Source organism: Eleutherodactylus coqui, chromosome 6 (genome assembly GCF_035609145.1).
Source record: "Eleutherodactylus coqui strain aEleCoq1 chromosome 6, aEleCoq1.hap1, whole genome shotgun sequence".
NCBI classification, from domain to species: Eukaryota; Metazoa; Chordata; class Amphibia; order Anura; family Eleutherodactylidae; genus Eleutherodactylus; species Eleutherodactylus coqui.
In genome coordinates, this window is record NC_089842.1 from 29,545,884 (window position 1) to 29,572,523 (window position 26,640).

At 52.2% G+C, this 26,640-nt stretch overlaps 1 protein-coding gene across 2 annotated transcripts; it reads right to left on the reverse strand.

Moving 5' to 3' along the window:
- Window positions 1-1,030: 1,030 nt before the first annotated feature.
- LSR (lipolysis stimulated lipoprotein receptor) lies at window positions 1,031-25,590 on the reverse strand. Of its 2 annotated transcripts, XM_066606516.1 has the most exons (10): window positions 25,406-25,590; window positions 19,295-19,630; window positions 18,784-18,903; window positions 16,438-16,494; window positions 14,676-14,822; window positions 9,394-9,555; window positions 7,183-7,239; window positions 6,975-7,103; window positions 6,242-6,879; window positions 1,031-5,141 (listed from the first exon to the last, which is right to left on the reverse strand). In XM_066606516.1, exons 1-10 carry the CDS (start codon window positions 25,452-25,454, stop codon window positions 5,106-5,108), a joined length of 1,731 nt encoding a protein of 576 aa, XP_066462613.1. In that variant the 5' UTR covers window positions 25,455-25,590; the 3' UTR covers window positions 1,031-5,105. The 2 variants fall into 2 exon arrangements, with proteins under 2 accessions (XP_066462613.1, XP_066462615.1); XM_066606518.1 differs by lacking the exon at window positions 16,438-16,494 and having other exon boundaries at window positions 25,406-25,589.
- Window positions 25,591-26,640: the final 1,050 nt, after the last annotated feature.

The window sequence follows — 26,640 nt, forward strand, 5'->3', positions numbered from 1 at the left end:
AGCTAGCGGTGAGCCTCAGGCTAGATCCACACGTGTGATCGCGGCAAAGTTGCGTCTTTTTTCCCCACGATTCTTGTGTCAGCCTTGCTTTCTCACAAAACCAATCGCTGCCGCTCGCGCTTCTCTCACTTTTTTTTTTAGTGAAAGGCAATAGGACATTCTAATGTTAAAAATTACATTGCAACACAAGTTTGTTGCGTTGCAATAAAATGGAGGCTCCATAGGGAAACATCGGAGATATATATATTAAAAAAAAAAAAGAAAGGACATCGCAGAAAAATAGCGCATGCCACTATTTTTTGCTTTCATAACATCGCAGCAGTGGAAACCGCTAGTAAGCCATTGGTTTCATAATTGCTTTTTTTTTTTTTACTGATTCTCACATCAGGTGAAAATTGTGCAATTCTCTTGCCCTTATGAAACCACCCTTAGTTGTACAGTTTTGGAGACACTGCTTAAGACCCTGATTTAGTAGGTGGTTACCTCTGTGCCCAGAATGATGGGTAATGTTAGCCCTGGCACTGAGATTCCGTGTTCACCAGTAGGTGGTTGAACGTGACCTAAAATGTGCTGACTGATACATTTTAAAGTCACTGAGTGGGACTCTCCTTAAAATAGGAAGGAACAGACTTGTAAGGGTGCGTGAACACGGGCGATTTGCATGCACAAGCTCCGTCCAATTGCAATATGGACACAACTCACAGCACGTCCCATTTCTGGGCATTCCTTGTTTAAGAATCTTTTGACACGGGAGCCTGAAAGGAAAAAAAAAATGGCATCGCGCTGACATGTAAATGAGTTTTATGCGGCTGCGGTGATTTTTAAAAAACTATTGGTACAAAAGATTTTCATGCCCATGACAGTCACACGGGCAGTGATGGATCTTTCTCAGTCCCGGATTTACAAGTGCGATAGCTGCGTTTCTCAGACTAATCTCGCACTCGCCCCTGTTAATACACACCTAAATCCTATCTTTATAGGACCCTTTACAGATGTTATATACAAAAGGTGACAAAGACAAAATGACAAGTTATACAAAAATGCAAAAAACTTTATTCAGCTTCCTACAAGATCACTGACAGCTGTGCCATTGGTCACTTAAAGGGAGGCGGTCTTGTCTGGAAACGTGACCCAATCCAGCAGCGCTGTACATGGATGATGCCAAGTACCGTACCGCAAGGGTCACTCAGACAGAGGATCTAGAAGGAAACAAGCTGCAGGAATGCGGCCCCCCGGGGCCCGGTCACATGACAAATCACTGCTCATAGGGAAAAGCTAAAGAACCAGAAATCCATCGCACATACAAATAAATACATTTCCGCATGATCAATGGAAACCTAAATGTTGCACGTGGCTTCTTCACCAGTGATTCCAGGAAAGGGCGTCACATGACCACACACTGGCCAATCGCTGCTGCAGGATGAAACACGGAGATGCCAGGAGGATTTCGAGGACATAAATCATTATATACACACAGTAATTCTAAATATAAGACAAACGTACAGCAGAACGTCACCGCGGCGCACAGCGTGCCTACAGGTCGGTCCGGACTAGACTGCCATCGTACAGCCTCCCTCCACCCGCCTTAGAGGGAGGGTATTTTCTATCCAAAAACAAGGCAAAAAAAGTAATAAAAAGGTTTTATATTCATTTACCGCGCCTGCGCAATTTTCATAAAGCAGTTTTGTATGTGCAGAGCTTACATTTACTGCCTCCAGTGAAAGAAAACAGCAGCCAAGGGCTCCTTCACACTGGGGAGGGCGAACGTGAATTACGGCCCAATGTGGCCCTCGCCATCCACGTGAACCCTGTGGGTGCGAGTTTTCACGATAAAAAAGCCTAGCCTCACTGCAGGGATTAGCGGAGTTCTATTGAAAAATCCAGAAACTAAATGTTATGGCGTTCAGCGGACGGCATAAAGGACGCGCTCTTCATTCTGCAGGTCAATAAGGTTACAGCGATAGATTATATATTTTTATACGCGTGTTGAAAAAAAATGGTCATTGGGGAAAAGTCGTATTTCAGCGCGCAAGAGGTAGAAGATGTTTATTTTTCTGTCAATGGAGCCGTGCGAAGTCTTGGTTATCAATAATTAGCAGAATTCTAAAGAGCGCTAAACGATCTTTCCAAATTTAGTGCACGAATTCTCTGTTGTCCAGAAGGATCATCCCTTGAACAATCAAAAAATTAGGATAAAACTGGAATATCTTGCAGATGGGGAGATAATCTGGGGAGCGATGCGAGATGATGGCGTCACGTTTCTTGCTCCCTGCTTGTATCGTAATCAGGGCTCTAATGTGATTAAAGGGGATTATTTTTTCATCCCCATCCAGGTCAGGCATATAAAATTATAGGTCATGTAATTTTTCTGATCACGCACCCTCGTGGGTCTCTGGATATCGGGGAGACGAAGCAACGTATGAAAAGGATAAGATAAGCAAACAGATCTACAATCAGACGTGCTAAATCGTTATTACGGGTCCTATATATGATAGTCACACACTATCAGGTTATGGAGGAGGGTGAACATCTTCAGAGGGAAGGAAATAGTAAAACTTTATTTACAGGGTTCATCAGGGAGTAAGAGGAGCACTTGCTGTATTTTGGGTTCAGGTGAACCAGCAACATGGAGATTTAATCCATGAATGGAGATTAATAGGAACGGCAATGATCACTATTGGCCATCTGTTTCCCTTCTGTGTGATGTCAGAATTGGGAGACGTGGAAAAGCAATTTATATACATTGTTGCCATGTAGTTCATCTTATGGAGACATTCTAACCCATGTATCGTGATTGGTAACATAACACGGTAGAGCGTGCAATAAAGAGACAAGCAGCAAGAGGGCGCCGGGAAATTAATCAGGGTTCCATCTGCCGTGGGAACCCATCAGCATCACACAACCGCAGTGCAGGGTGCGAGAGGGGCCTCCCCTTCCCCTCAACTGCTTACATGCCGCAATTGCTATTGGTCATGGCATACAAGGGATTAAAGAGCCGTGATTGGAGGTTTCTTCAATCCTGGCTGTTAGAGCAGGAGCCCCATTGTCAGCAGACCACAGAATCCCAGCTCTTCCAGGCCTGATACTCCAAATAACATTAATATGGCAGCCTAGTCAAAAACCCCCTTAGTGACCGCTGTAATACTATGTAAGGCTGTGGCTAAGGGGTTAAATCCCTGCTCTTTCTATACTTAGGAGGGCAGGCCTATCGGTGACCGACAGCTATCTCTTTATGCAGTCATATCAGTAAGTATACAAGTCCAGTGGGTGGCCCTAAGTATAAGAAGAGATTTCGATGACCACTTCCATCCATCTGCTCGGGTCCCCCACTCTATAGCCTACTGCCTGCAGATAGGACCACACATACCGGGTGACAGGTTCCCTTTAAAACCTGGCAACCAAAATAATTCTATTCCAGTTACATCTAAAGCTTAATGGAACTTAATAGAAAATAACTGCTACATTAAAAAAAAATACGCGTTGTAAAAAATGTTAAAAAAAACAAAAAACCACAAGAGAAGCGCCTGTTACATTACAAAACTGCCACAATGCATCTGACGTCTCTGTGCTGCTGGCAGCACACTCCTAAGATACCCCGTACCGCGGCCGAGCCGCTATTCCCAATATACACTGGCTCCAGACTTGCTGCTGCGGTTCTGCTCCGCCGTTCCTGTTACGACATTTCTATCCACATCAAAAACAATCACTAAAATTTACAGATTTATGAATCTTACAATTCCTCCCCCGTAGTGTAAGCGAGCCTCGCTCTCACAATTCATCCCCCGTAGTGTAAGCGAGCGTCGCTCTCACAATTCATCCCCCGTAGTGTAAGCGAGCCTCGCTCTCACAATTCCTCCCCCGTAGTGTAAGCGAGCCTCGCTCTCACAATTCCTCCCCCGTAGTGTAAGCGAGCCTCGCTCTCACAATTCATCCCCCGTAGTGTAAGCGAGCGTCGCTCTCACAATTCATCCCCCGTAGTGTAAGCGAGCGTCGCTCTCACAATTCATCCCCCGTAGTGTAAGCGAGCGTCGCTCTCACAATTCATCCCCCGTAGTGTAAGCGAGCCTCGCTCTCACAATTCATCCCCCGTAGTGTAAGCGAGCCTCGCTCACAATTCATCCCCCGTAGTGTAAGCGAGCCACGCTCTCACAATTCATCCCCCGTAGTGTAAGCGAGCCTCGCTCTCACAATTCATCCCCCGTAGTGTAAGCGAGCCTCGCTCTCACAATTCATCCCCCGTAGTGTAAGCGAGCCTCGCTCTCACAATTCATCCCCCGTAGTGTAAGCGAGCCTCGCTCTCACAATTCATCCCCCGTAGTGTAAGCGAGCCTCGCTCTCACAATTCATCCCCCGTAGTGTAAGCGAGCCTCGCTCTCACAATTCATCCCCCGTAGTGTAAGCGAGCCTCGCTCTCACAATTCATCCCCCGTAGTGTAAGCGAGCCTCGCTCTCACAATTCATCCCCCGTAGTGTAAGCGAGCCTCGCTCTCACAATTCATCCCCCGTAGTGTAAGCGAGCCTCGCTCTCACAATTCACCCCCCGTAGTGTAAGCGAGCCTCGCTCTCACAATTCATCCCCCGTAGGGTAAGCGAGCCTCGCTCTCACAATTCATCCCCCGTAGGGTAAGCGAGCCTCGCTCTCACAATTCATCCCCCGTAGGGTAAGCGAGCCTCGCTCTCACAATTCATCCCCCGTAGGGTAAGCGAGCCTCGCTCTCACAATTCATCCCCCGTAGGGTAAGCGAGCCTCGCTCTCACAATTCCTCCCCCGTAGGGTAAGCGAGCCTCGCTCTCACAATTCATCCCCCGTAGTGTAAGCGAGCCTCGCCCTTACAATTCATCCCCCGTAGTGTAAGCGAGCCTCGCCCTTACAATTCATCCCCCGTAGGTCTACAGCCTTATAGCAGAACTCTGTACATCAGAATGGAAATTCATTTGCATCAAATTAAATTTTAAAAAAATTGTTGTTTTTTTTATAAAAAGAATAAAAACTCTAAAAACTAACAGTCCAGATCACAAAGACAGCAGCGACTGCAACTCAGGACCCATCCAGGAGGACCAAAAAAAATTAAAAAATTAACAGATTTTCTTGTCCAGTCCGAGGCTCAAACGATGAGACTTTCCCGACTCAAAGCTTCACCCTGAGAAGAAAGAAACCGTAAGAGAAATCCGAGCAAACATACAACCGAGCGTTCTATTATACGTTATCATATAAGAGGACATATACTACACCCCACCCCATGGGCAAAAGTAGTGTAGCTTCAGGGAGAGAGTTTGAATCTTGGCCAACGCTCCTGAGAACTGGGGTCTCCCCTCCTCCTCATGGTGGGCTCACAGCCCCCCAGCAGTGAGAAGGAGATTGAATGGAGTGATTGTCACATATGCACAATGTTGTGTCAATCATCTCCAATGGGACTGCTGGAAGTAGCACTAGGCCATTTCATTCAACCCCACAAAAACGGCGCCGCACGTTCACGATAGTCGTTCCATTCAATCTCATCACTGTGGGTGGATGCAGTGATAAGAAGGGAACGCAGGAGCCCCAATTCTCTGAATTAGTGTGTCTATCAGCAGCGAGACCCCCATCACCCACCGCCCAGACTTATCACCTATTCTATACATAGATAAGCCAACTGTGCTACAATCGCTTTAAAGGGGTTGTGCCAACACTAAAAGTTATTCCCTATTCACAGGGCTGGGGAAAAGTATCTGATCTGTGTTCCCCGACCACTGAGATCACCACTTATCACAAGAATGGGGGTCCTTGTCTCCCCGTGTGAATGGATCAACTACGTGCGCAGCCCCTCCATTCATTTCAGTGAAACTGCTGAAGACAAGCAAGCAACTATCTCTGGCAAATCACACGGAAATGAATGGAACAGCTCAACCAATGCTTCATTTATGTAGCGACCTTGAGGCCTCATGTTCGTGTGATCAGTGGGGGTCCAAGCAGTAACACCCCAAAAAAAAAGCAGCTATCGTGTGTGGTACACTCTAGGAAGAACAGACCAAAGTTATGCGCCAGCCCTTCAGGCTCTGCCATAGGTCCACCACAGATTCTATGGAGTGCCCCCCTTAAAAATCAGCAGTGTTCGTAGACATGTGACCACTGCAGATTAGCACATTCGCAAAATGTACCATCATAGAAACACGTTACCCTATAAGACAACGCAGGAGGCCACCCAGTTCTGTAAGCTATAGAAAGCATGCAGCATGGCTTATCTCATGCAACTTTACTAACTTTTTTCAGCCTCTTCCCTCTTGAAGACACAGATTCGGTTTCTGTATATGGAGGCGGCGGTGGTGGAAAATCATCATCATCGTGACGGTTTCTTCTGGCCTCTGAGCGAGAAGAATTGGCGACACTATCCAAACCATCCCGACTGCCCGCTCTCTGCTGCTGCTGCTTCCTTCTCAGGGCATCTTCAAGGAATTGATTATCATACTCCGGATCTTGGCGGGAACGATCGTAATCCCGGAGGTCATCTCTACTCCTGGTCCTCCTACCTCCATAGTAGTCATCTCGGGGCTCCGGGGAGCGTTCGTCTCGGCTTCTGCTGTAGCCTCTACTGCTGTCATCATCTGAGCCACGTCTTCCTCGGCTTCGGCTCTCAGGAGGATCACGGTATCGATCTCTTCTGTCCAGGTCATCCAAGTTGTCCACGGAGCGAGTACGTGTTCGCCTCTCTGGTGGAAATCGGTCATCGTCATAACTGTGTAGACGTGGCAGGGGACGTCTGTAGTCGTCATCATGGACACTTTCCATCTCTATATCCTGGATAGGCTGTAAGGCTTGATTTCTCAGTCGGCCGAGGTCATTGCGCAGGTTGTTTCTGTGATCGCCCTCGTGTAACGAGCTGACCTCACTCATTGCAGAAGCTTTAGATAAAACAAAGCCAAACCATCAACTATGGCAAAACGGAAAAAAAAAAAAAAAGGCTGTATAATTACTATTAATAAGATTTCATCCTTACAATTCTCAAATCTGTTGTTCGTGGGTCCCGGTCTGGTTGGATCGAAGTTTGCCAGTTCCTTCTCCATGTAATAGAGGACTCTCATAGAGTCGTCCTGCTGGTTGGCCTGTATGCGGTAGCCACTACGGACTGGAAGAACAGAACACTCAGAAAGCGCATAATACAGCAGACAATATCCCCATCGCTAATTCCACGTCGCCATTCTTACCGGACTCTGGAGGTTCGGTGTCCCGAATTAGAGGAACTTGAGAGCTGTGCCCGCCCACTGTAAGATACAAAGAGGAAAGTCAATGCAAAGAGTAAGACTCTGAACTGTTCAGTGATGACGCTCACGTTCTGCTGAGTTGGGTTTCGTGCACATGGCTGAAATGATCAGGGGGAGGTGGGCACTGATGGAAAGTACTGGGACATTAATCTGCAACGTAGTGAGTACCCAGTTCTGGTGCAGGTTTGGGGTGGGGGTGGGGGGGCAGCGTCTCCCGACACACCAGGCATAGTGATAGATTTCAAGTTATTTAAAGAGTGACTGCACTTTTAAAAAAGGCTTTTCATCAGTTGGGGTCCAGGTGCCCAAGACCCCATATGATCACTGTAGTGGCAGAAGCATTCACCTGAGCGCTGCGCCCCTATGGCTGTTACTTGTCAGCTCTTCTAGGCAGCTGAAGCCTCCTGCATAGACTTCTGTGTGTCAACCATCATGCCGAAAAGAGTCGTCAAGTAAATATCAGTTTGCTTGGGCGAGGGCTTCTGTCCCTTCATTTCAGAGATCACTGGGGTCTCAGCACTTGGGAGCCCCACAGAGCACAACTTTTGACTGTAAAAAGTTTCTTAAAAGCATAATTAGGGCCCATTTAAGCGGGCGTACACCCGGTCCATATTTACTGGCTGAATACAGTAAACCGACCCATTAAAAATAATTTGTGCAATCAGACGTGTTTCTATGCAAACCAATGTTGCAACAAAAATGCACAAGTGAACAAGTATTAGCATCCGTGTTCACTGCATTTTCGTGCACCTTGCTTTCTGTAGGTTATAACAAAAATGGCGTCACTTTGTCTTTCCTGCATTTTTTTTTTTTGCATGGATGAAAAAAAAGTAAAAAACACAAAATTACAAATAGATAGGGGCACAGATAAAAATCTGCAAAAACGCAGCAAAAAAACCCAACACACACATGTACCGTGCACAGACCAAAACTGTATCTGCTCGTGTGAATGAGCCGCTTGTCTTTAAAGGAAATCTCTTGGTTAAGCAGACACTGAGCTGGGGTTGGGAAGACCCCCTTGTGTCCCGCTTCATGCCTTGCACCAGGTAGAGCACTTGTCCGTTTTGCCCTTAATGCTTCCCTCGCACGGGTGTTTTGTTTTTTACACCACGATTAACACGGCGTTTTGAACGCTACAGTAAATCGCAGTATAACGCTCCTATTTAAATCATTAGGGCCTCGCAGACATGCGGTCGTCGCGGTGCTGAATGGCGCATTCCAGTGCCGTGATTTTCGAGCACTGTCTGCTCCATCTTTGGCCGTTTAGTGCACCTCATGGGGTGCGCTAAAACATGCAGTCGGACACATGGAGCTGAAAATGGAAGTAAAGTCACGGCAAAGCACCTCAAATGAAATTGCAGTGCTTTGTGGCATCTATGTGTGAGAGTACCCTATGGCTGGGGTCACACAGGACGGAATTCTTGCGAAATGTCCGTACCAAAAAACAGTGAGAATTCCGCTGAAAAAGCGCAACTTCAAAACCCGCAGCCTTTAGCCGCATATTTTGGAGCGGTTTCGCCATTGGCATCCCACTCTGGCTTTCTCTCCTCATAGAGAGGAGAGAGGCTGCTGCAGAAGAGAAAATAATTGACATGCTGCGGAATTGAGTTCTGTGCCGCATGTCAGTTTTCGTGTGGCTTGGCCGCAGCAAAATCTTGTGTACAAAATAATGCCGTGTACTTCCTGCATTTAATATGTAGTGTTCAGGTTTGTGCTCAGCATGAGGTACCATGTAGCAGAGGGCAAGGCCGGCCCCAAACGTCGCACCGGGGTGTGAATTGGTGACAGATATCATCAAAATAAGTTAAAAGAAACTTCAGAAATAATTGGTGACAACTTATTCTTCACCTTTTAATCCTTCTGTCCATCTTTATTGGGGCAATTTCCCATTATGAAGCCCAATTTATCAAAACTATCTAACAGCAGAGCGAATCTCCTCGGCACCAACCACAGCGCAGCTCATCTTCCAGGGCAAAAACCAGCTGTGCGGTGGGCAAGGCGGCCAATCCCAACCCAGCTTTTCTCCTGTCCCCTCCAATAGCTGCGCAGCTGGTGGCTCCTATAGATGTGTAATGCACTGTATGTATAGGGATCGCATTGGCCACTTCTTGGTAAGTGTGATGTGTTTAGGTCGTGGTGTGATCTGCCACTCACCGGAGCTCGCTGCGTCATAATCATAGCCATTGTACATCTTCACAATGGATCCTGGCGGTGGAACCTTCACCTGGCTCGGGTGGGAGTACATGGAGGGAGCATAGACACTGGGGACATACATGCTGGGCACCCCATAGGTGGCAGCCTTCCCCGCTTCATACACTACAAGAAAAAGATTGGTTATACATTATATATCCGCTTTAATGAGTCATCGTGGCAGAACCCCTCAGTACAGCCATGTATAGGCTGAAGGATACCCCAGTGTGGACAGGAGATGAATTCTGCCTGCAGAAACCACATCTGGATTTACATAGCTCTTGTTAAATACAATTATAAATCTATATTCAGTGAGCGCCCCCTGGTGGTGGGGGCTGCAGTCAGACGATATTTAAAGAGGACGTCCATGTTTTTGTGAAAATCTAATCCTGGACTCCTATTATACATGCAGCATTCAGCTCACAACTTTCTTGTATCACTTCAGGTCTTAAATGCAGATGGAGGTGGCCAGGGGTGGCTGCGACAGAGGGAGGGGGAGGAAGAGGCAGCGGCCAGGGGTGGCTGCGACAGAGGGAGGGGGAGGAAGAGGCAGCGGCCAGGGGTGGCTGCGACAGAGGGAGGGGGAGGAAGAGGCAGCGGCCAGGGGTGGCTGCGACAGAGGGAGGGGGAGGAAGAGGCAGCGGCCAGGGGTGGCTGCGACAGAGGGAGGGGGAGGAAGAGGCAGCGGCCAGGGGTGGCTGCGACAGAGGGAGGGGGAGGAAGAGGCAGCGGCCAGGGGTGGCTGCGACAGAGGGAGGGGGAGGAAGAGGCAGCGGCCAGGGGTGGCTGCGACAGAGGGAGGGGGAGGAAGAGGCAGCGGCCAGGGGTGGCTGCGACAGAGGGAGGGGGAGGAAGAGGCAGCGGCCAGGGGTGGCTGCGACAGAGGGAGGGGGAGGAAGAGGCAGCGGCCAGGGGTGGCTGCGACAGAGGGAGGGGCAGGAAGAGGCGGCGGCCAGGGGTGGCTGCGACAGAGGGAGGGGCAGGAAGAGGCGGCGGCCAGGGGTGGCTGCGACAGAGGGAGGGGCAGGAAGAGGCGGCGGCCAGGGGTGGCTGCGACAGAGGGAGGGGCAGGAAGAGGCGGCGGCCAGGGGTGGCTGCGACAGAGGGAGGGGCAGGAAGAGGCGGCGGCCAGGGGTGGCTGCGACAGAGGGAGGGGCAGGAAGAGGCGGCGGCCAGGGGTGGCTGCGACAGAGGGAGGGGCAGGAAGAGGCGGCGGCCAGGGGTGGCTGCGACAGAGGGAGGGGCAGGAAGAGGCGGCGGCCAGGGGTGGCTGCGACAGAGGGAGGGGCAGGAAGAGGCGGCGGCCAGGGGTGGCTGCGACAGAGGGAGGGGCAGGAAGAGGCGGCGGCCAGGGGTGGCTGCGACAGAGGGAGGGGCAGGAAGAGGCGGCGGCCAGGGGTGGCTGCGACAGAGGGAGGGGCAGGAAGAGGCGGCGGCCAGGGGTGGCTGCGACAGAGGGAGGGGCAGGAAGAGGCGGCGGCCAGGGGTGGCTGCGACAGAGGGAGGGGCAGGAAGAGGCGGCGGCCAGGGGTGGCTGCGACAGAGGGAGGGGCAGGAAGAGGCGGCGGCCAGGGGTGGCTGCGACAGAGGGAGGGGCAGGAAGAGGCGGCGGCCAGGGGTGGCTGCGACAGAGGGAGGGGCAGGAAGAGGCGGCGGCCAGGGGTGGCTGCGACAGAGGGAGGGGCAGGAAGAGGCGGCGGCCAGGGGTGGCTGCGACAGAGGGAGGGGCAGGAAGAGGCGGCGGCCAGGGGTGGCTGCGACAGAGGGAGGGGCAGGAAGAGGCGGCGGCCAGGGGTGGCTGCGACAGAGGGAGGGGCAGGAAGAGGCGGCGGCCAGGGGTGGCTGCGACAGAGGGAGGGGCAGGAAGAGGCGGCGGCCAGGGGTGGCTGCGACAGAGGGAGGGGCAGGAAGAGGCGGCGGCCAGGGGTGGCTGCGACAGAGGGAGGGGCAGGAAGAGGCGGCGGCCAGGGGTGGCTGCGACAGAGGGAGGGGCAGGAAGAGGCGGCGGCCAGGGGTGGCTGCGACAGAGGGAGGGGCAGGAAGAGGCGGCGGCCAGGGGTGGCTGCGACAGAGGGAGGGGCAGGAAGAGGCGGCGGCCAGGGGTGGCTGCGACAGAGGGAGGGGCAGGAAGAGGCGGCGGCCAGGGGTGGCTGCGACAGAGGGAGGGGCAGGAAGAGGCGGCGGCCAGGGGTGGCTGCGACAGAGGGAGGGGCAGGAAGAGGCGGCGGCCAGGGGTGGCTGCGACAGAGGGAGGGGCAGGAAGAGGCGGCGGCCAGGGGTGGCTGCGACAGAGGGAGGGGCAGGAAGAGGCGGCGGCCAGGGGTGGCTGCGACAGAGGGAGGGGCAGGAAGAGGCGGCGGCCAGGGGTGGCTGCGACAGAGGGAGGGGCAGGAAGAGGCGGCGGCCAGGGGTGGCTGCGACAGAGGGAGGGGCAGGAAGAGGCGGCGGCCAGGGGTGGCTGCGACAGAGGGAGGGGCAGGAAGAGGCGGCGGCCAGGGGTGGCTGCGACAGAGGGAGGGGCAGGAAGAGGCGGCGGCCAGGGGTGGCTGCGACAGAGGGAGGGGCAGGAAGAGGCGGCGGCCAGGGGTGGCTGCGACAGAGGGAGGGGCAGGAAGAGGCGGCGGCCAGGGGTGGCTGCGACAGAGGGAGGGGCAGGAAGAGGCGGCGGCCAGGGGTGGCTGCGACAGAGGGAGGGGCAGGAAGAGGCGGCGGCCAGGGGTGGCTGCGACAGAGGGAGGGGCAGGAAGAGGCGGCGGCCAGGGGTGGCTGCGACAGAGGGAGGGGCAGGAAGAGGCGGCGGCCAGGGGTGGCTGCGACAGAGGGAGGGGCAGGAAGAGGCGGCGGCCAGGGGTGGCTGCGACAGAGGGAGGGGCAGGAAGAGGCGGCGGCCAGGGGTGGCTGCGACAGAGGGAGGGGCAGGAAGAGGCGGCGGCCAGGGGTGGCTGCGACAGAGGGAGGGGCAGGAAGAGGCGGCGGCCAGGGGTGGCTGCGACAGAGGGAGGGGCAGGAAGAGGCGGCGGCCAGGGGTGGCTGCGACAGAGGGAGGGGCAGGAAGAGGCGGCGGCCAGGGGTGGCTGCGACAGAGGGAGGGGCAGGAAGAGGCGGCGGCCAGGGGTGGCTGCGACAGAGGGAGGGGCAGGAAGAGGCGGCGGCCAGGGGTGGCTGCGACAGAGGGAGGGGCAGGAAGAGGCGGCGGCCAGGGGTGGCTGCGACAGAGGGAGGGGCAGGAAGAGGCGGCGGCCAGGGGTGGCTGCGACAGAGGGAGGGGCAGGAAGAGGCGGCGGCCAGGGGTGGCTGCGACAGAGGGAGGGGGAGGAAGAGGCGGCGGCCAGGGGTGGCTGCGACAGAGGGAGGGGGAGGAAGAGGCGGCGGCCAGGGGTGGCTGCGACAGAGGGAGGGGGAGGAAGAGGCGGCGGCCAGGGGTGGCTGCGACAGAGGGAGGGGGAGGAAGAGGCGGCGGCCAGGGGTGGCTGCGACAGAGGGAGGGGGAGGAAGAGGCGGCGGCCAGGGGTGGCTGCGACAGAGGGAGGGGGAGGAAGAGGCGGCGGCCAGGGGTGGCTGCGACAGAGGGAGGGGGAGGAAGAGGCGGCGGCCAGGGGTGGCTGCGACAGAGGGAGGGGGAGGAAGAGGCGGCGGCCAGGGGTGGCTGCGACAGAGGGAGGGGGAGGAAGAGGCGGCGGCCAGGGGTGGCTGCGACAGAGGGAGGGGGAGGAAGAGGCGGCGGCCAGGGGTGGCTGCGACAGAGGGAGGGGGAGGAAGAGGCGGCGGCCAGGGGTGGCTGCGACAGAGGGAGGGGGAGGAAGAGGCGGCGGCCAGGGGTGGCTGCGACAGAGGGAGGGGGAGGAAGAGGCGGCGGCCAGGGGTGGCTGCGACAGAGGGAGGGGGAGGAAGAGGCGGCGGCCAGGGGTGGCTGCGACAGAGGGAGGGGGAGGAAGAGGCGGCGGCCAGGGGTGGCTGCGACAGAGGGAGGGGGAGGAAGAGGCGGCGGCCAGGGGTGGCTGCGACAGAGGGAGGGGGAGGAAGAGGCGGCGGCCAGGGGTGGCTGCGACAGAGGGAGGGGGAGGAAGAGGCGGCGGCCAGGGGTGGCTGCGACAGAGGGAGGGGGAGGAAGAGGCGGCGGCCAGGGGTGGCTGCGACAGAGGGAGGGGGAGGAAGAGGCGGCGGCCAGGGGTGGCTGCGACAGAGGGAGGGGGAGGAAGAGGCGGCGGCCAGGGGTGGCTGCGACAGAGGGAGGGGGAGGAAGAGGCGGCGGCCAGGGGTGGCTGCGACAGAGGGAGGGGGAGGAAGAGGCGGCGGCCAGGGGTGGCTGCGACAGAGGGAGGGGGAGGAAGAGGCGGCGGCCAGGGGTGGCTGCGACAGAGGGAGGGGGAGGAAGAGGCGGCGGCCAGGGGTGGCTGCGACAGAGGGAGGGGGAGGAAGAGGCGGCGGCCAGGGGTGGCTGCGACAGAGGGAGGGGGAGGAAGAGGCGGCGGCCAGGGGTGGCTGCGACAGAGGGAGGGGGAGGAAGAGGCGGCGGCCAGGGGTGGCTGCGACAGAGGGAGGGGGAGGAAGAGGCGGCGGCCAGGGGTGGCTGCGACAGAGGGAGGGGGAGGAAGAGGCGGCGGCCAGGGGTGGCTGCGACAGAGGGAGGGGGAGGAAGAGGCGGCGGCCAGGGGTGGCTGCGACAGAGGGAGGGGGAGGAAGAGGCGGCGGCCAGGGGTGGCTGCGACAGAGGGAGGGGGAGGAAGAGGCGGCGGCCAGGGGTGGCTGCGACAGAGGGAGGGGGAGGAAGAGGCGGCGGCCAGGGGTGGCTGCGACAGAGGGAGGGGGAGGAAGAGGCGGCGGCCAGGGGTGGCTGCGACAGAGGGAGGGGGAGGAAGAGGCGGCGGCCAGGGGTGGCTGCGACAGAGGGAGGGGGAGGAAGAGGCGGCGGCCAGGGGTGGCTGCGACAGAGGGAGGGGGAGAAAGAGGCGGCGGCCAGGGGTGGCTGCGACAGAGGGAGGGGGAGAAAGAGGCAGCGGCCAGGGGTGGCTGCGACAGAGGGAGGGGGAGAAAGAGGCAGCGGCCAGGGTTGGCTGCGACAGAGGAGCAGGGGGGGGGGGGGGGGCTGGATGTGCCCAGAGTGTGCAATTGTCAGCATCTCCATGCCACTTCAGATGGTCGTAGACTGACAGGATTTGCCCCATGTCTATGGGCAGCCTCTTTTAGTATAAGCTCACGGCTACAAACTACATACAATCATAAGCCAAATGTTGGTGTAAACGTACGGGCTCTGGGGCAGCAGCACTTCTCGGAACAGCACGGGCATCGCACGTAACAGCAGCAGGTGTGCGGGCAGCATTGGCACCAGCAGATTCCAATCAATAGGAAGAAACAGAATCCAGCGAGGGCGATGAGGACAACGAAAAGCCAGTCTGAAAGACACAAGAGACGAGCGTCACTGTCTGGAGCTCTGCAGGAGAAAAGGTTAAGAGGCTTGTTAATTCTCAGAGCTGAGAAGATGAAGTCAAGGCACCCGCTACCAGGACCAGGCAGTAACATGACAGCGACCAGACGGGCGCCGCTCCCGTCACCACACAGCCCTTATACCAGCACGCACCATTATGTTGTTTTATATAATGTTAAAGTTCTGCAATCTCTAATGTAGTTTGCGTCTCATCATGATATTAAAGATCTCTGCTTGCCGTCAGTGAATGGAAACACTTAGCCCTGACCTGATCCTGCTCACACAGCTGTGGTTTTGTTACTATGTACCAGTGAAGATCATCTGAAACACAGCAACAGTAACAATCTACTGCGCTCAATCTACAGTGAAACATTGTAACAAACTGTCAGCTGTATGTGCAGGACAAGGCCGGGAAGTGTTGTCAGTCCACCAGTATGAACACACGTGACCTCCTTTCTCGAGTTGACACCCCCACCAGACTTATCACCTCTCCTATGCAATTATATAAGGAATAATCCCTTTAACTGCCTGGTGTGTCCCCCGTGGACATGATTTGGTGCTTCTACCCAAAAGGAGCTGTCACACGAGTATTACTTCATACACTGTATGTTATTCCTGTGCAGCTCTCAGCGAATCAGGGGTCTCCGATAAAGCACCTAATACAGAAAAACTGTCTACCGCCACACAGTGCAGAATACAGTCTCATCTTGCACCTGTACGCATATACACCAGTGTGAATGAGGTCTGAAGTCAGCAACAGCAAAAGGCTCTATATCATCACATAGGCCGGGCATTCACAGCGCAGGCCAAATACATAATGGGGTGGGAAGCCAACATTGATTTTGGTTTGCAGAATCCTAATACGTTTCAATGGGCTGACGAGAGACACTCGTGCAATCACTGGTAGTAATGTGTGTAATCACTGGTAGTAATGTGTGTAATGTAAGCACCAAACCACAGCGCAAGAAAAAAAACTAAAGCAAAGCCGCAGGGATCAGGAGGGTTTGCATCCAAGCAGAGCTCAGGAAGTAGTGGCTATCCTCAGACCCCTACAATCCACCCTTACGTACGAGACGCTCTACGCACGATTATAAAGAGGTCACAGTACAACGCACCCACAGCAGATCGTCCACCATGAGAATGGCGTTGGCGAGCACTCAGATTTTGAATCAAAATTGAGTTTTAGCACTTCAGTGCTGACCCCCACCAATTCCAAGAACAGGGGGTCCCATGACCCCCTCTCCTCCCCGCTACAACCCCCTTGGTTGCACATCTGCAATCAATGGGACTCCTGAAGATGGCGGAGCACTTGTACTCAGCTATTTCCATCAGCCCCATTAAAATGAACGGAGTGGCATGATGAATGGGCAATTGTTGCTCCACTCAATCCCCCATGACACTACTGATGGGTGCGGAGCGTTCTCAGTGACGAGCAGGAGAGGACAGTGCTGAGACCCTCACCGATCAGACTTAAGACCTATCCTGTGGAGAGACACGGACATTACTGCACCTGCGTGTGGGAGGGGGGCGATAACCCAGATATTACTGCACTAGTTTAGAAGCGATCATGGATGGAGCGTTACCTTCCATGTCATCTATCTGAAAGCCTGGTAATAGTTCAGAGCCCTCTGATGTTTTACCTAGAGGACAAAAGAAAAAACAAGTTACTAAATAGAGATTTGTACTAACAGTCTATGTTTTAAGATCTCACCAAGAGGCAGGGGGCGCTAGTGAGAGCAAAAAAAACAAAAAACACCACACCAAAATCTACTAATGTCTCCAGAGCAAAACTATTTAAGAAGGGTTAAAAAAACAAAAGTCATGAGACCAAAAGCAAATAACGGGTCTGGATTCCATCTCACTACTGAAATACCGGTGCGTCAGTCTATTCCTGACGGCTCAGCGTAGAGTCCTGTAAACTCCCCAATGCAGACGGCTGCAGGAATAGAACAGCAGAGACTTCAAACGGTGCGCCTTATGTTAGGATTCCACCCTTTACATTACAGGTGGTAAGTCCACACCACACGGCCGGGACATCTACCGCCTGAGCGGCAATGAGACTGAAGAGATGCGGCTGACTTAAGGCTTTGCATGCACTGCTGGCACCCAGCAAGGGTGCGTTCACACGGGCGAGGGCGGTGTAGGTCGGAGAGCAGCTGGACCCACAGCGAACTACTTAACTGCAATTTCTCAGCGATTGTAATGTGTTCAGGCTTTAAAAAAAACAATTGCATCTGGGTACTCGTGCGCGAAAGAATCCCATCACACTCGCATGCATGCGGCTCCCATAAAGGCAACTCTTTAGTGAGAATATAAGTGGGACACGCAGCGATCTCAGACTGATGGCCAAACAGGGAAATAGTCAACCATCTGGGAACATGGGGTTTATGGTGCATTTCTAGGGAGTAACACTAGATGGCAGCATTTCACCACCAGATAATTCCCTAGACTTTCCCAACAGCCGGTCACATGACACATCAGCGATCACCACAAGACGCCTGCGAGTCACGAGAATATAACAAGAAAGCAAACAGGGAAAAGACCAAAGTCTTCTCTACGGTCATGGACGGAGAACACAATGAAGGAAACATCCCCAGACAGGAGGGTCCGGCATCTCCAACCCCATAGCACTCGGGAAGTCCATGCAGGTTCACAAGAAGGGGGTCAGCTGGACCCTCCTCTGCTGTGAGGGTTAGTCCTACGTCGCCTACAGCCTGGGAACATCGTCAAACGGGAACACAACTAACTTATAAACAATTTGGCATAAAAATGAAGACAAATTAAAGAAACAAACCCCTCCAGTAATGAATAGCGGTGGAAACACTAGCCTGCATTATACCCCAGAGCTGTACTCCCTGTTCTGTTCGTGCCGTCACTGTGTACACTCATTGTGTATAAGATAAAAAATCCCGGCATGCAGTTCCATCTCAGGTAGACATGTAACTAACGAGTTGTGATCATTAGATGGACGGGCTTGTCACTGGAAACCCTAGAAGTGGTTCCCCCCTTGGCCTATAAGAGGCTCTCGGAGGCTCCTTGTGTGTAGTGACCTCTTCTTCCGCTTGTGTAGAGCTTGTTGCCCACTAGACGCCTCTACGACGCAGAGAAGAGATTTCACCCCGTTACCAGAAGGGGGCGCATTATTGGGATGTGAGAAGCTGGCTCAACTTCAACATCCTACAAGTTTACACGATCTACAGGCTTAATTACAGCAAATGTGGAGCAATATGCCACAGGATACCATACAAAACCTGCATGCCTTCACACCCACCTGTATCACATCGGCCCAACAGGGTACTAGAGCCTCCATGCCCCCTGTATCACATCGGCCCAACAGGGTACTAGAGCCTCCATGCCCCCCGTATCACATCTTGTATCCTAGATTTTTTTGGACAATGAGTATACATTACTTGTCCTGTACTGATCCTGAGTTACATCCAGTATTATACTCCAGAGCTGCACTCACTATTCTGCTGCTGGAGTCACTGTGTACATACATTACTTATCCTGTACTGATCCTGAGTTACATCCTGTATTATACTCCAGAGCTGCACTCACTATTCTGCTGGATTTTACTACAGTCAGCGAGCTTGTTGTGAGACCTCAGTTAAAAGGGATCTTCCAAAATTGAAGCAATCCACAGAATAGGCAATAAATATCTGACTTGCGAGGGCCCAACGGCTGGGAGCCCCTCTGATTGGGGTTCAATGTACCCCTAAAAAAAAAATAAAACCAGAGCAGCAGCTGTTTAATTTACTTCAATAGGAGTGCTGAAGATTGTTTCAGGGAACGCTCCACCCCTCTCTAAGCACAGTGACATGCGGGGTGCCGCCACACGGGGCGCAGTCTGTGCCTCTCCTTTAATTTTTTTGCCACTGAAATCACTAGGATACAGTTTATGAATGGATGCAGCGATGGCGCCATCTTACCCAGAACCAGCAGCTCCGCGTATTTCTCATTGTTCCCAGTCAGATCTTGCGCAGAAAAGACTGTACAGTAGTAAACGCCGCCGTCACCCCAAGCCGCCTGATCAATGAAGAGATCCGCGTCTGGAAAGGAAGAAAAACGGAAGTTCATGTTAATGGCGTATGGGCTGCAGGCTGCCGTAGTCACGGAATCCGCGGTGAAATAGAGCATGCTGTGATTTTGTTTCTGCTTACAGAATCTGCAATTCATACCCACGAGACTAAAGGACACGACTTTCAATGCCAGTGTTTTACCACGGTTCAGCTGTGCGGACAGCGATTGCGGAATTTGCAATTCAAGTCTGGTCAAGTGAGCTGGTAACGCTTACAGCACCGCAGTGAACAGCACATAAGACTACTGCTTGTATAGTAACACCCTAATACAGTATTATGGAAGCGACCTGCTCCCCCCTGCAGACTGAAGCGACCCGCTCCTCCCTGCAGGCTGAAGCGACCCAACATCTCAGCTACCTACTGTTATTTATGGTGATTTTCCGGCCCTGGTAATACTGCCCCAGGGTGACGGTGTTGCTTTGCTTGGTGGCCACGATGCGCACAGTCCTGACATTATCCTGACATTCCACATATGGGTTGTAGCCGGCCTGCTGCATCAGATTGGTGTTGGTGGTTTCTACACTCGACGGGCTGAAGGCATCTGCGATCCGATCCCTGCAGAAAGACTTGTACTTCCAGGTGACGATGGGAGGCGTCAGAGAGTTGGTTTCATAGTTGCATTGCAAAGTGATGGACTGGAACAAGAGGATCACGTTGTAGGGATTTGCCACCGTTACCTGCATCCCGCTGCTGCTTCCTGCAACACACAATAAGGGGAGTCATTAGAGGAGGGTGATGTACATTATGGTTTACATCAGGCTTGTCACCCAGGAAGCCAGGAAAAGTAGGTGATTAACCCTTGGGAGGCTGTGATGGGAGCTCCACTTGATGCAATGTGTTAGAAGCGGACAAAAGAGGAGGACATCCTGCACCACACTGCCTCCGGAGGTGAGGAGGAAACATACGCAGTTAAATTCACATGGCCACTACCGTTATCTGCAGCAGATGTTGCCTGCAGAGGTCCACATGGATAATCCTCAGCACCCCTGCCACACGAGCTGCCCAGTTGGCGCAGGCACTCATGTGTGCCAGGCACATCCGTGCATTGCGCTGCCGTTGCCTAGCGTACGGTACAGACTCTTCTGCTTCAATCTATGGTACTCAGGTGAATGCGAGGAGCGCAGTTACCGGGAACTCCCATCATTCCTGTTCTCAGCCCCATGTAAACCACCAGCAGCTCCAGCACAGCGTATATCACATATCTGCAGAGCCAGGAACCTCCGGAAACATTTACATCATATATGTGACGGACTCCTCTTAACACTCCACAGGAGCAGCCGATATCAGTCACATATACAATGCCCTGGAGTTTACATCATCTATGTGACCGATACCATCCATTCCTCCTGTACTGATGTGTGTAAGTGTTTCTGAAGGTTCTATTAGTGCTGCAGCGTTCTAAGAGAAGTGGCTGATATCAGTCACATATATAATGCAAATGTTTAATTCCTCTTATAACACTTCTAACCTTTACATCAGTCCTGCAGCATAAGGGGAGCAATGTCTCTGAAGGTTATCTCCTATATGTGACTAGTATCAGCTGCTCCTCTTATAACGCCCCTATACCGATATATGATTTAAATGTCCCTGGAGGTTATATCAGTGCCGCAGTGTTATAAGAGGAGCAGCTGATATCAGCCCCATGTATGATGTAATTGTCTCTGGAGGTTATATCAGTACTGGAGCGTTATAAGAGGCTGTGACCAATATCAGCCACTCCTCCCTATACAGGTATCGGAGGGGTTTTCTGAGAATGAAAAAGTAAAAATCCCCACTGGCCGGGAATAGTATAAAATACGCAGGTAATTTAGTGGGCAAGTGCTGCTCCCCCCCCCCCCCCCCCCCCTACCTATAATACTCGGAAACCTCCTTAAAAAGTGCAGAGCCTCTACCTGTATGGAGATCAGCACCTCCTGTGGCTGTCAGCTTGCAGTACACACATTGTCCAGCAGGGGGCTGCAGAGTACACAGGAGGAGGAGGGTGTTCCCTGGTGCCTGCACCCAGGACTTGTTATTGTACATTCCAGCCCTCCCGCCAGCACCAGTAACTGCCAGCTCCCCCGCCCATCATAGCCGCCCCACCCCCACACAGCGACCTGTAGGGAGAAGTGACAGCAGACAGTCATCACACAAGCAGATCACTTGGGGGCGCTCTTTTCTCCGGACATCACTTGTATGTCATCCTATAGCCTGTGCCTCGAGGTGTGAGCTCTCGGGATGACCGTCCGAACTCACTTGTATCCTCCTCAGACTATAACTGTGATATGAGGAGCCGCTAGACGGAATGATTCATTCAAACGAGTGACAATCGTTCCGCCTAAATGCGAACCGACGACGAATGAGAATCGTTCACTTTATGTAGCAAAAAAACCATTGTTGGCTCATTCACTTATCATTCAATTTAATCAGCGATCACTCATTCACTTACACATGGGTATAATCCTCTATGTAATAATCACACCATATTGTAACCCCTAATGAAAAGCAACACCCCCACCCCATGTAATACCTTGTACATAATAATGTCCCTGATCCAAAATACTTTGTCTGTGACTACAATGCAAACCAAATGGAGCTGGGTGTAATAAGTCGCATATAATAACTATTCCTCAATGCAATACGTTCTGCACGTGGCAATTCTAACATAAGATAATAAGACGTATATAATAATGTCCCACACATACATACACACACGCAAGAGGGAGTTGGTTGGGGTAACCTGTACATAACTGTTATAATAGTCAAATACAGAACATATAACACAAGGCTAGGTAAAATAAGTTGTATCCACAAAGAAAATATTCGATCAGGGGGATTATTATATGCATCTTATTACTTACATCCAACCCCCGGTTTATGCATGATAAACTGTCATACAGAACTTATAAGCAAATAGTTATTATATACCACTTATTACACCCAGTCTCCTGCTATATGTCACAGACAAAACATATTAGATCAGGGACATTATTATTATGTACAAGATATTACATCGGGGGCTGCACTTAGGGGACAGTTATTATATACTACTTATTACACCCAGCGCCATGTTATATACCATAATTGTCACAAGCAGAGCATATTAGACCAGGGACATTATTACTGTGTGCAGGTTATTACATGGGGGCCCAAAGCTTATTTGGGGGTTACAATATGATGTGATTATTGGATATATTTCCATTTCCATTCATTTTATGTAATATCCAGTCATATCTTCCCCAACCCCACCAATATGTCCGTTATCAGACATTTAAGTACCTGTTATTGATAAGGCTGATTTAGACAACGATTCTTGTATAAAAAAAAAATTCGCTCAGAGCCGCCTTTTGAGCGATAATCGTTGTGTGTAACAGAACAGACATCGTGCAGCTTTCGTTAACCGATCGCTGATCTTTCAGCGTGCTGAAAGACAACAATGAGCATTATCAGGAATTCACAGCGGGGTACTGCTGATACCATTGTTTCACCTGTATCCTGCTCCCTGAACACAGGCAGCGCACGAAGAACACAGCGGTCCAGCTGTGTTCTTCATACTCCGCACGGAGCGCACGAAGAACACAGCGGTCCAGCTGTGTTCTTCATACTCCGCACGGAGTGCACAGCTGTATACTAGCTGAGCCCTCTGTGAACAGCTGGGGTATGAAGAACACAGCAGTCCAGCTGTGTTCTGCATGCCCTGCTCAGAGCGCTCAGCTGTATAACAGCCGGGCGCTCCGAGCAGAGAACAGCTGGATGCAGAAAACAAGCAGCCCCACTTGTCTTCTGCATACCCCTCCAGGCGATCGCTCAATGTTTAAGTGATCACCTTGCCCTGTAAATGACACAATTATCGCTCAAAAGACATCTTTGGAGTGAAAATCGTTGTGTCTAAACGAGGCATTAATGACCCCACAGGATGAATCCTGCAAAGTGACACTCTGTGAACAAGCCGTGTAGACGGGCGCCGGAGCCGGGCGCACAGATATCAGATCGACATAAGAGATCTTCAGTATTCGTCCTAGATAGAATGTTGGGCAAGAAGAGGAAGTGCGACGAAAACCGGGATAGAACACCCCTTCAGGCTGTACAACCGCGGGGCGACTGTCCACGCCAGTTCTGTCCGATTCCAAGATGGCCAGAACCCACTCACTAACGGGTTACTTCACACGAGGTTCCTCTCTGTGACCCATAATCCAAGTTCGAAAAGAAGAGTAGTTTTACAAGTATGGCGCATTATCTTCTATGGAGGCATTAAAAAAAAAAACGAACGCAAAACGGATGGTAATTGTGCGCCAATGAGATCCGTTTTTAAACCTGTTACCATGGGAACCGCATTAAAAATAAAAACAGGAAATGCAGATCAGTGAAGACACATGGAGGCCGCACCTGTAAGAAGAAAGAGAATAGCGCACGCGGGAGGACGGCTCTGGGGAGCTTTTCACTGACAGGTCGCAGTGGCCGGCGTGATTCCAGCCTCACGGTTTCGTCAGCGTGCAGCACGGGCGCTGAGGACGATTCAGAACGGCACAGTGCCGGCAACATGGGGATTTAAAGAGACGACACGTGGCGGAAAATCCTCGGCGCACATCCACCCGCGTTACCAATCACGGACACTCAACACGGCCGCAGATTTCACAGATTCAAACCCCTTAAAAGGGGCCGTCCAGAGAGACACACGAGCCGAGTCCAGCGGTGCGGCGTCTGCCCCCTCCATGTGGTCGGTGACATCACGGGGTCTGGCTGATGGACTTCAATAACTTCGTCAGCCCTCCATGATGATGTCACCACTGGGCGGGGGTAAGTATATCAACGATAACCCCCACATATTACCCATCTGATTTACTGCATGCTCTGCTCTCCTCCTCCCCCACAAGTATTACTGCCACCGCCATCACTCCTGTAAGCTGTTCATGGTGGTCTCCATCTACAGTACACTTGCTATATACCCCGTACAGCACATTACACCGCCGTGTTATACGTCGTATATAACGCATCGTACATGGGGGCCCTCCGCACGTAATAACTTGTGCACGACGCGCTGTATACAGGGTCCTCCCCGCGTAATAACTTGTGCACGCCGCGCTGTATACAGGGTCCTCCCCGCGTAATAACTTGTGCACGCCACGCTGTATACAGGGTCCTCCCCGCGTAATAACTTGTATATAACACGCTGTATACAGGGTCCTCCCCGCATAATAACTTGTATATAACACGCTGTATACAGGGTCCTCCCCGCATAATAACTTGTATATAACACGCTGTATACAGGGTCCTCCCCGCATAATAACTTGTATATAACACGCTGTATACAGGGTCCTCCCCACATAATAACTTGTATATAACACGTTGTATACAGGGTCCTCCCCACATAATAACTTGTATATAACACGTTGTATACAGGGTCCTCCTGCTGTAATAAGTTGTATATAACACGCTGTATACAGGGTCCTCCCCGCATAATAACTTGTATATAACGCGTTGTATACAGGGTCCTCCTGCTGTAATAAGTTGTATATAACACGCTGTATACAGGGTCCTCCTGCTGTAATAAGTTGTATATAACACGCTGTATACAGGGTCCTCCCCGCATAATAACTTGTATATAACGCGTTGTATACAGGGTCCTCCTGCTGTAATAAGTTGTATATAACACGCTGTATACAGGGTCCTCCTGCTGTAATAAGTTGTATATAACACGCTGTATACAGGGTCCTCCTGCTGTAATAAGTTGTATATAACACGCTGTATACAGGGTCCTCCCCGCATAATAACTTGTATATAACGCGTTGTATACAGGGTCCTCCTGCTGTAATAAGTTGTATATAACACGCTGTATACAGGGTCCTCCCCGCATAATAACTTGTATATAACGCGTTGTATACAGGGTCCTCCTGCTGTAATAAGTTGTATATAACACGCTGTATACAGGGTCCTCCCCGCATAATAACTTGTATATAACGCGTTGTATACAGGGTCCTCCTGCTGTAATAAGTTGTATATAACACGCTGTATACAGGGTCCTCCCCGCATAATAACTTGTATATAACGCGTTGTATACAGGGTCCTCCTGCTGTAATAAGTTGTATATAACACGCTGTACACAGGGTCCTCCCAATGTAATAAGTTGCATAAAACGCGCTGCATACGAAGTCCTCCCCGTGTAATAAGTTGTATATAACATGCAGTACACCGGGTCCTCCCTGTGTAATAAGTTGTATATAGCATGCAGTACACCGGGTCCTCCCTGTGTAATAAGTTGTATATAGCATGCAGTACACCGGGTCCTCCCTGTGTAATAAGTTGTATATAGCATGCAGTACACCGGGTCCTCCCCGTGTAATAAGTTGTATATAGCATGCAGTACACCGGGTCCTCCCCGTGTAATAAGTTGTATATAACGCGCTGTATACCCCGGGTCCTCCTGAGGTGACACTCCCGGCTCCCCCGCCGCCGCCATGTTACCGTCCAGTCCCGCTCAGCCCGCACTTCTTACCTGAGAGGACACACAGGAGCGCCGGCAGCCACCACACCCGCCCCGCCATCACCTCCGCCGGGGCAGCGACCACCTGTGCGCCGGAGAGGCCCCACAGAGTCACACGGGAGAGGGCTGAGCGAAAGTCCGACGTACAGAGGAGACCTCGTCCCAGGGGAAAGTGAGGAAACAAGGAAGAGGAGGGACCCCGCCTCACCCCCACACAGGAATGGTTCAGCCCAGGTAAGGCCCCGCCCCCAGCATTGTGTGCACAGGAGGGAGAAGGGAAGCTCAATGTCTGGAGGCGGTTGCATAAAGTTCATGTTGTTATTCTGTCTGGTGAGGAAGTACTTGGAGCTGTCCACATCCTGTCCTCATACACCTGTCCATAGCCATATCCAGAGATATCCACCCTCATACACCTGTCCATATCCAGAGATATCTGCCCCCATACACCTGTCCATATCCAGAGATATCTGCCCTCATACACCTGTCCATATCCAGAGATATCTGCCCTCATACACCTGTCCATATCCAGAGATATCTGCCCCCATACACCTGTCCATATCCAGAGATATCTGCCCTCATACACCTGCCCATATCCAGAGATATCTACCCTCATACACCCGTCCATAGCCATATCCAGAGATATCTGCCCCCACACACCTGTCTATAGCCAGAGGTATCTGCCCTCATACACCCATCCATAGCCATATCCAGAAGTATCTACCCTCATACACCTGTCCATAGCCAGAGGTATCTGCTCTCATACACCTGTGCATAGGCATATCGAGAGTTATCTGCCTTCATACACCTGTCCATATCCAAGGATATCTGCCCTCATACACCTGTCCATAGCCATAACCATAGATATCTTCCCGCATACACCTATCCATATCTAGAGATATCTACCCTCATACACCTGTCCATATCCAGAGGTATCTGCCCTCATACACCTGTGCATAGCCATATCCAGAGATATCTGCCCTCATACACCTGTGTCCATATCCAAGGATATCTGCCCTCATACACCTGTCCATATCCAAGGATATCTGCCCTCATACACCTGTCCATAGCCATATTCAGAGATATCTGCTCTCATATAACTGTCCATAGCCAGAGGTATTTGCCCTCATACACCTGTGCATAGCCATATTCAGAGATATCTGCCTTCATACACCTGTCCATATTCAGAGATATCTGCCTTCATACACCTGTCCATATCCATAGCCAGAGTTATCTGCCTTCATACACCT

What these genes read in the sequence shown, in the direction of transcription:
- LSR (XM_066606516.1), bottom strand. Translation starts at nt 25,454, where the DNA reads ATGGCGGGGCGGGTGTGGTGGCTGCCGGCGCTCCTGTGTGTCCTCTCA. An exon ending in TCAGATAGATGACATGGAAG is followed by an intron (nt 14,823 to 16,437) that starts GTAACGCTCCAT and finishes TGTGTCTTTCAG; the next exon opens with ACTGGCTTTTCGTTGTCCTC. An exon ending in GTGCTGCTGCCCCAGAGCCC is followed by an intron (nt 9,556 to 14,675) that starts GTACGTTTACAC and finishes TTTTTCTTGTAG; the next exon opens with TGTATGAAGCGGGGAAGGCT.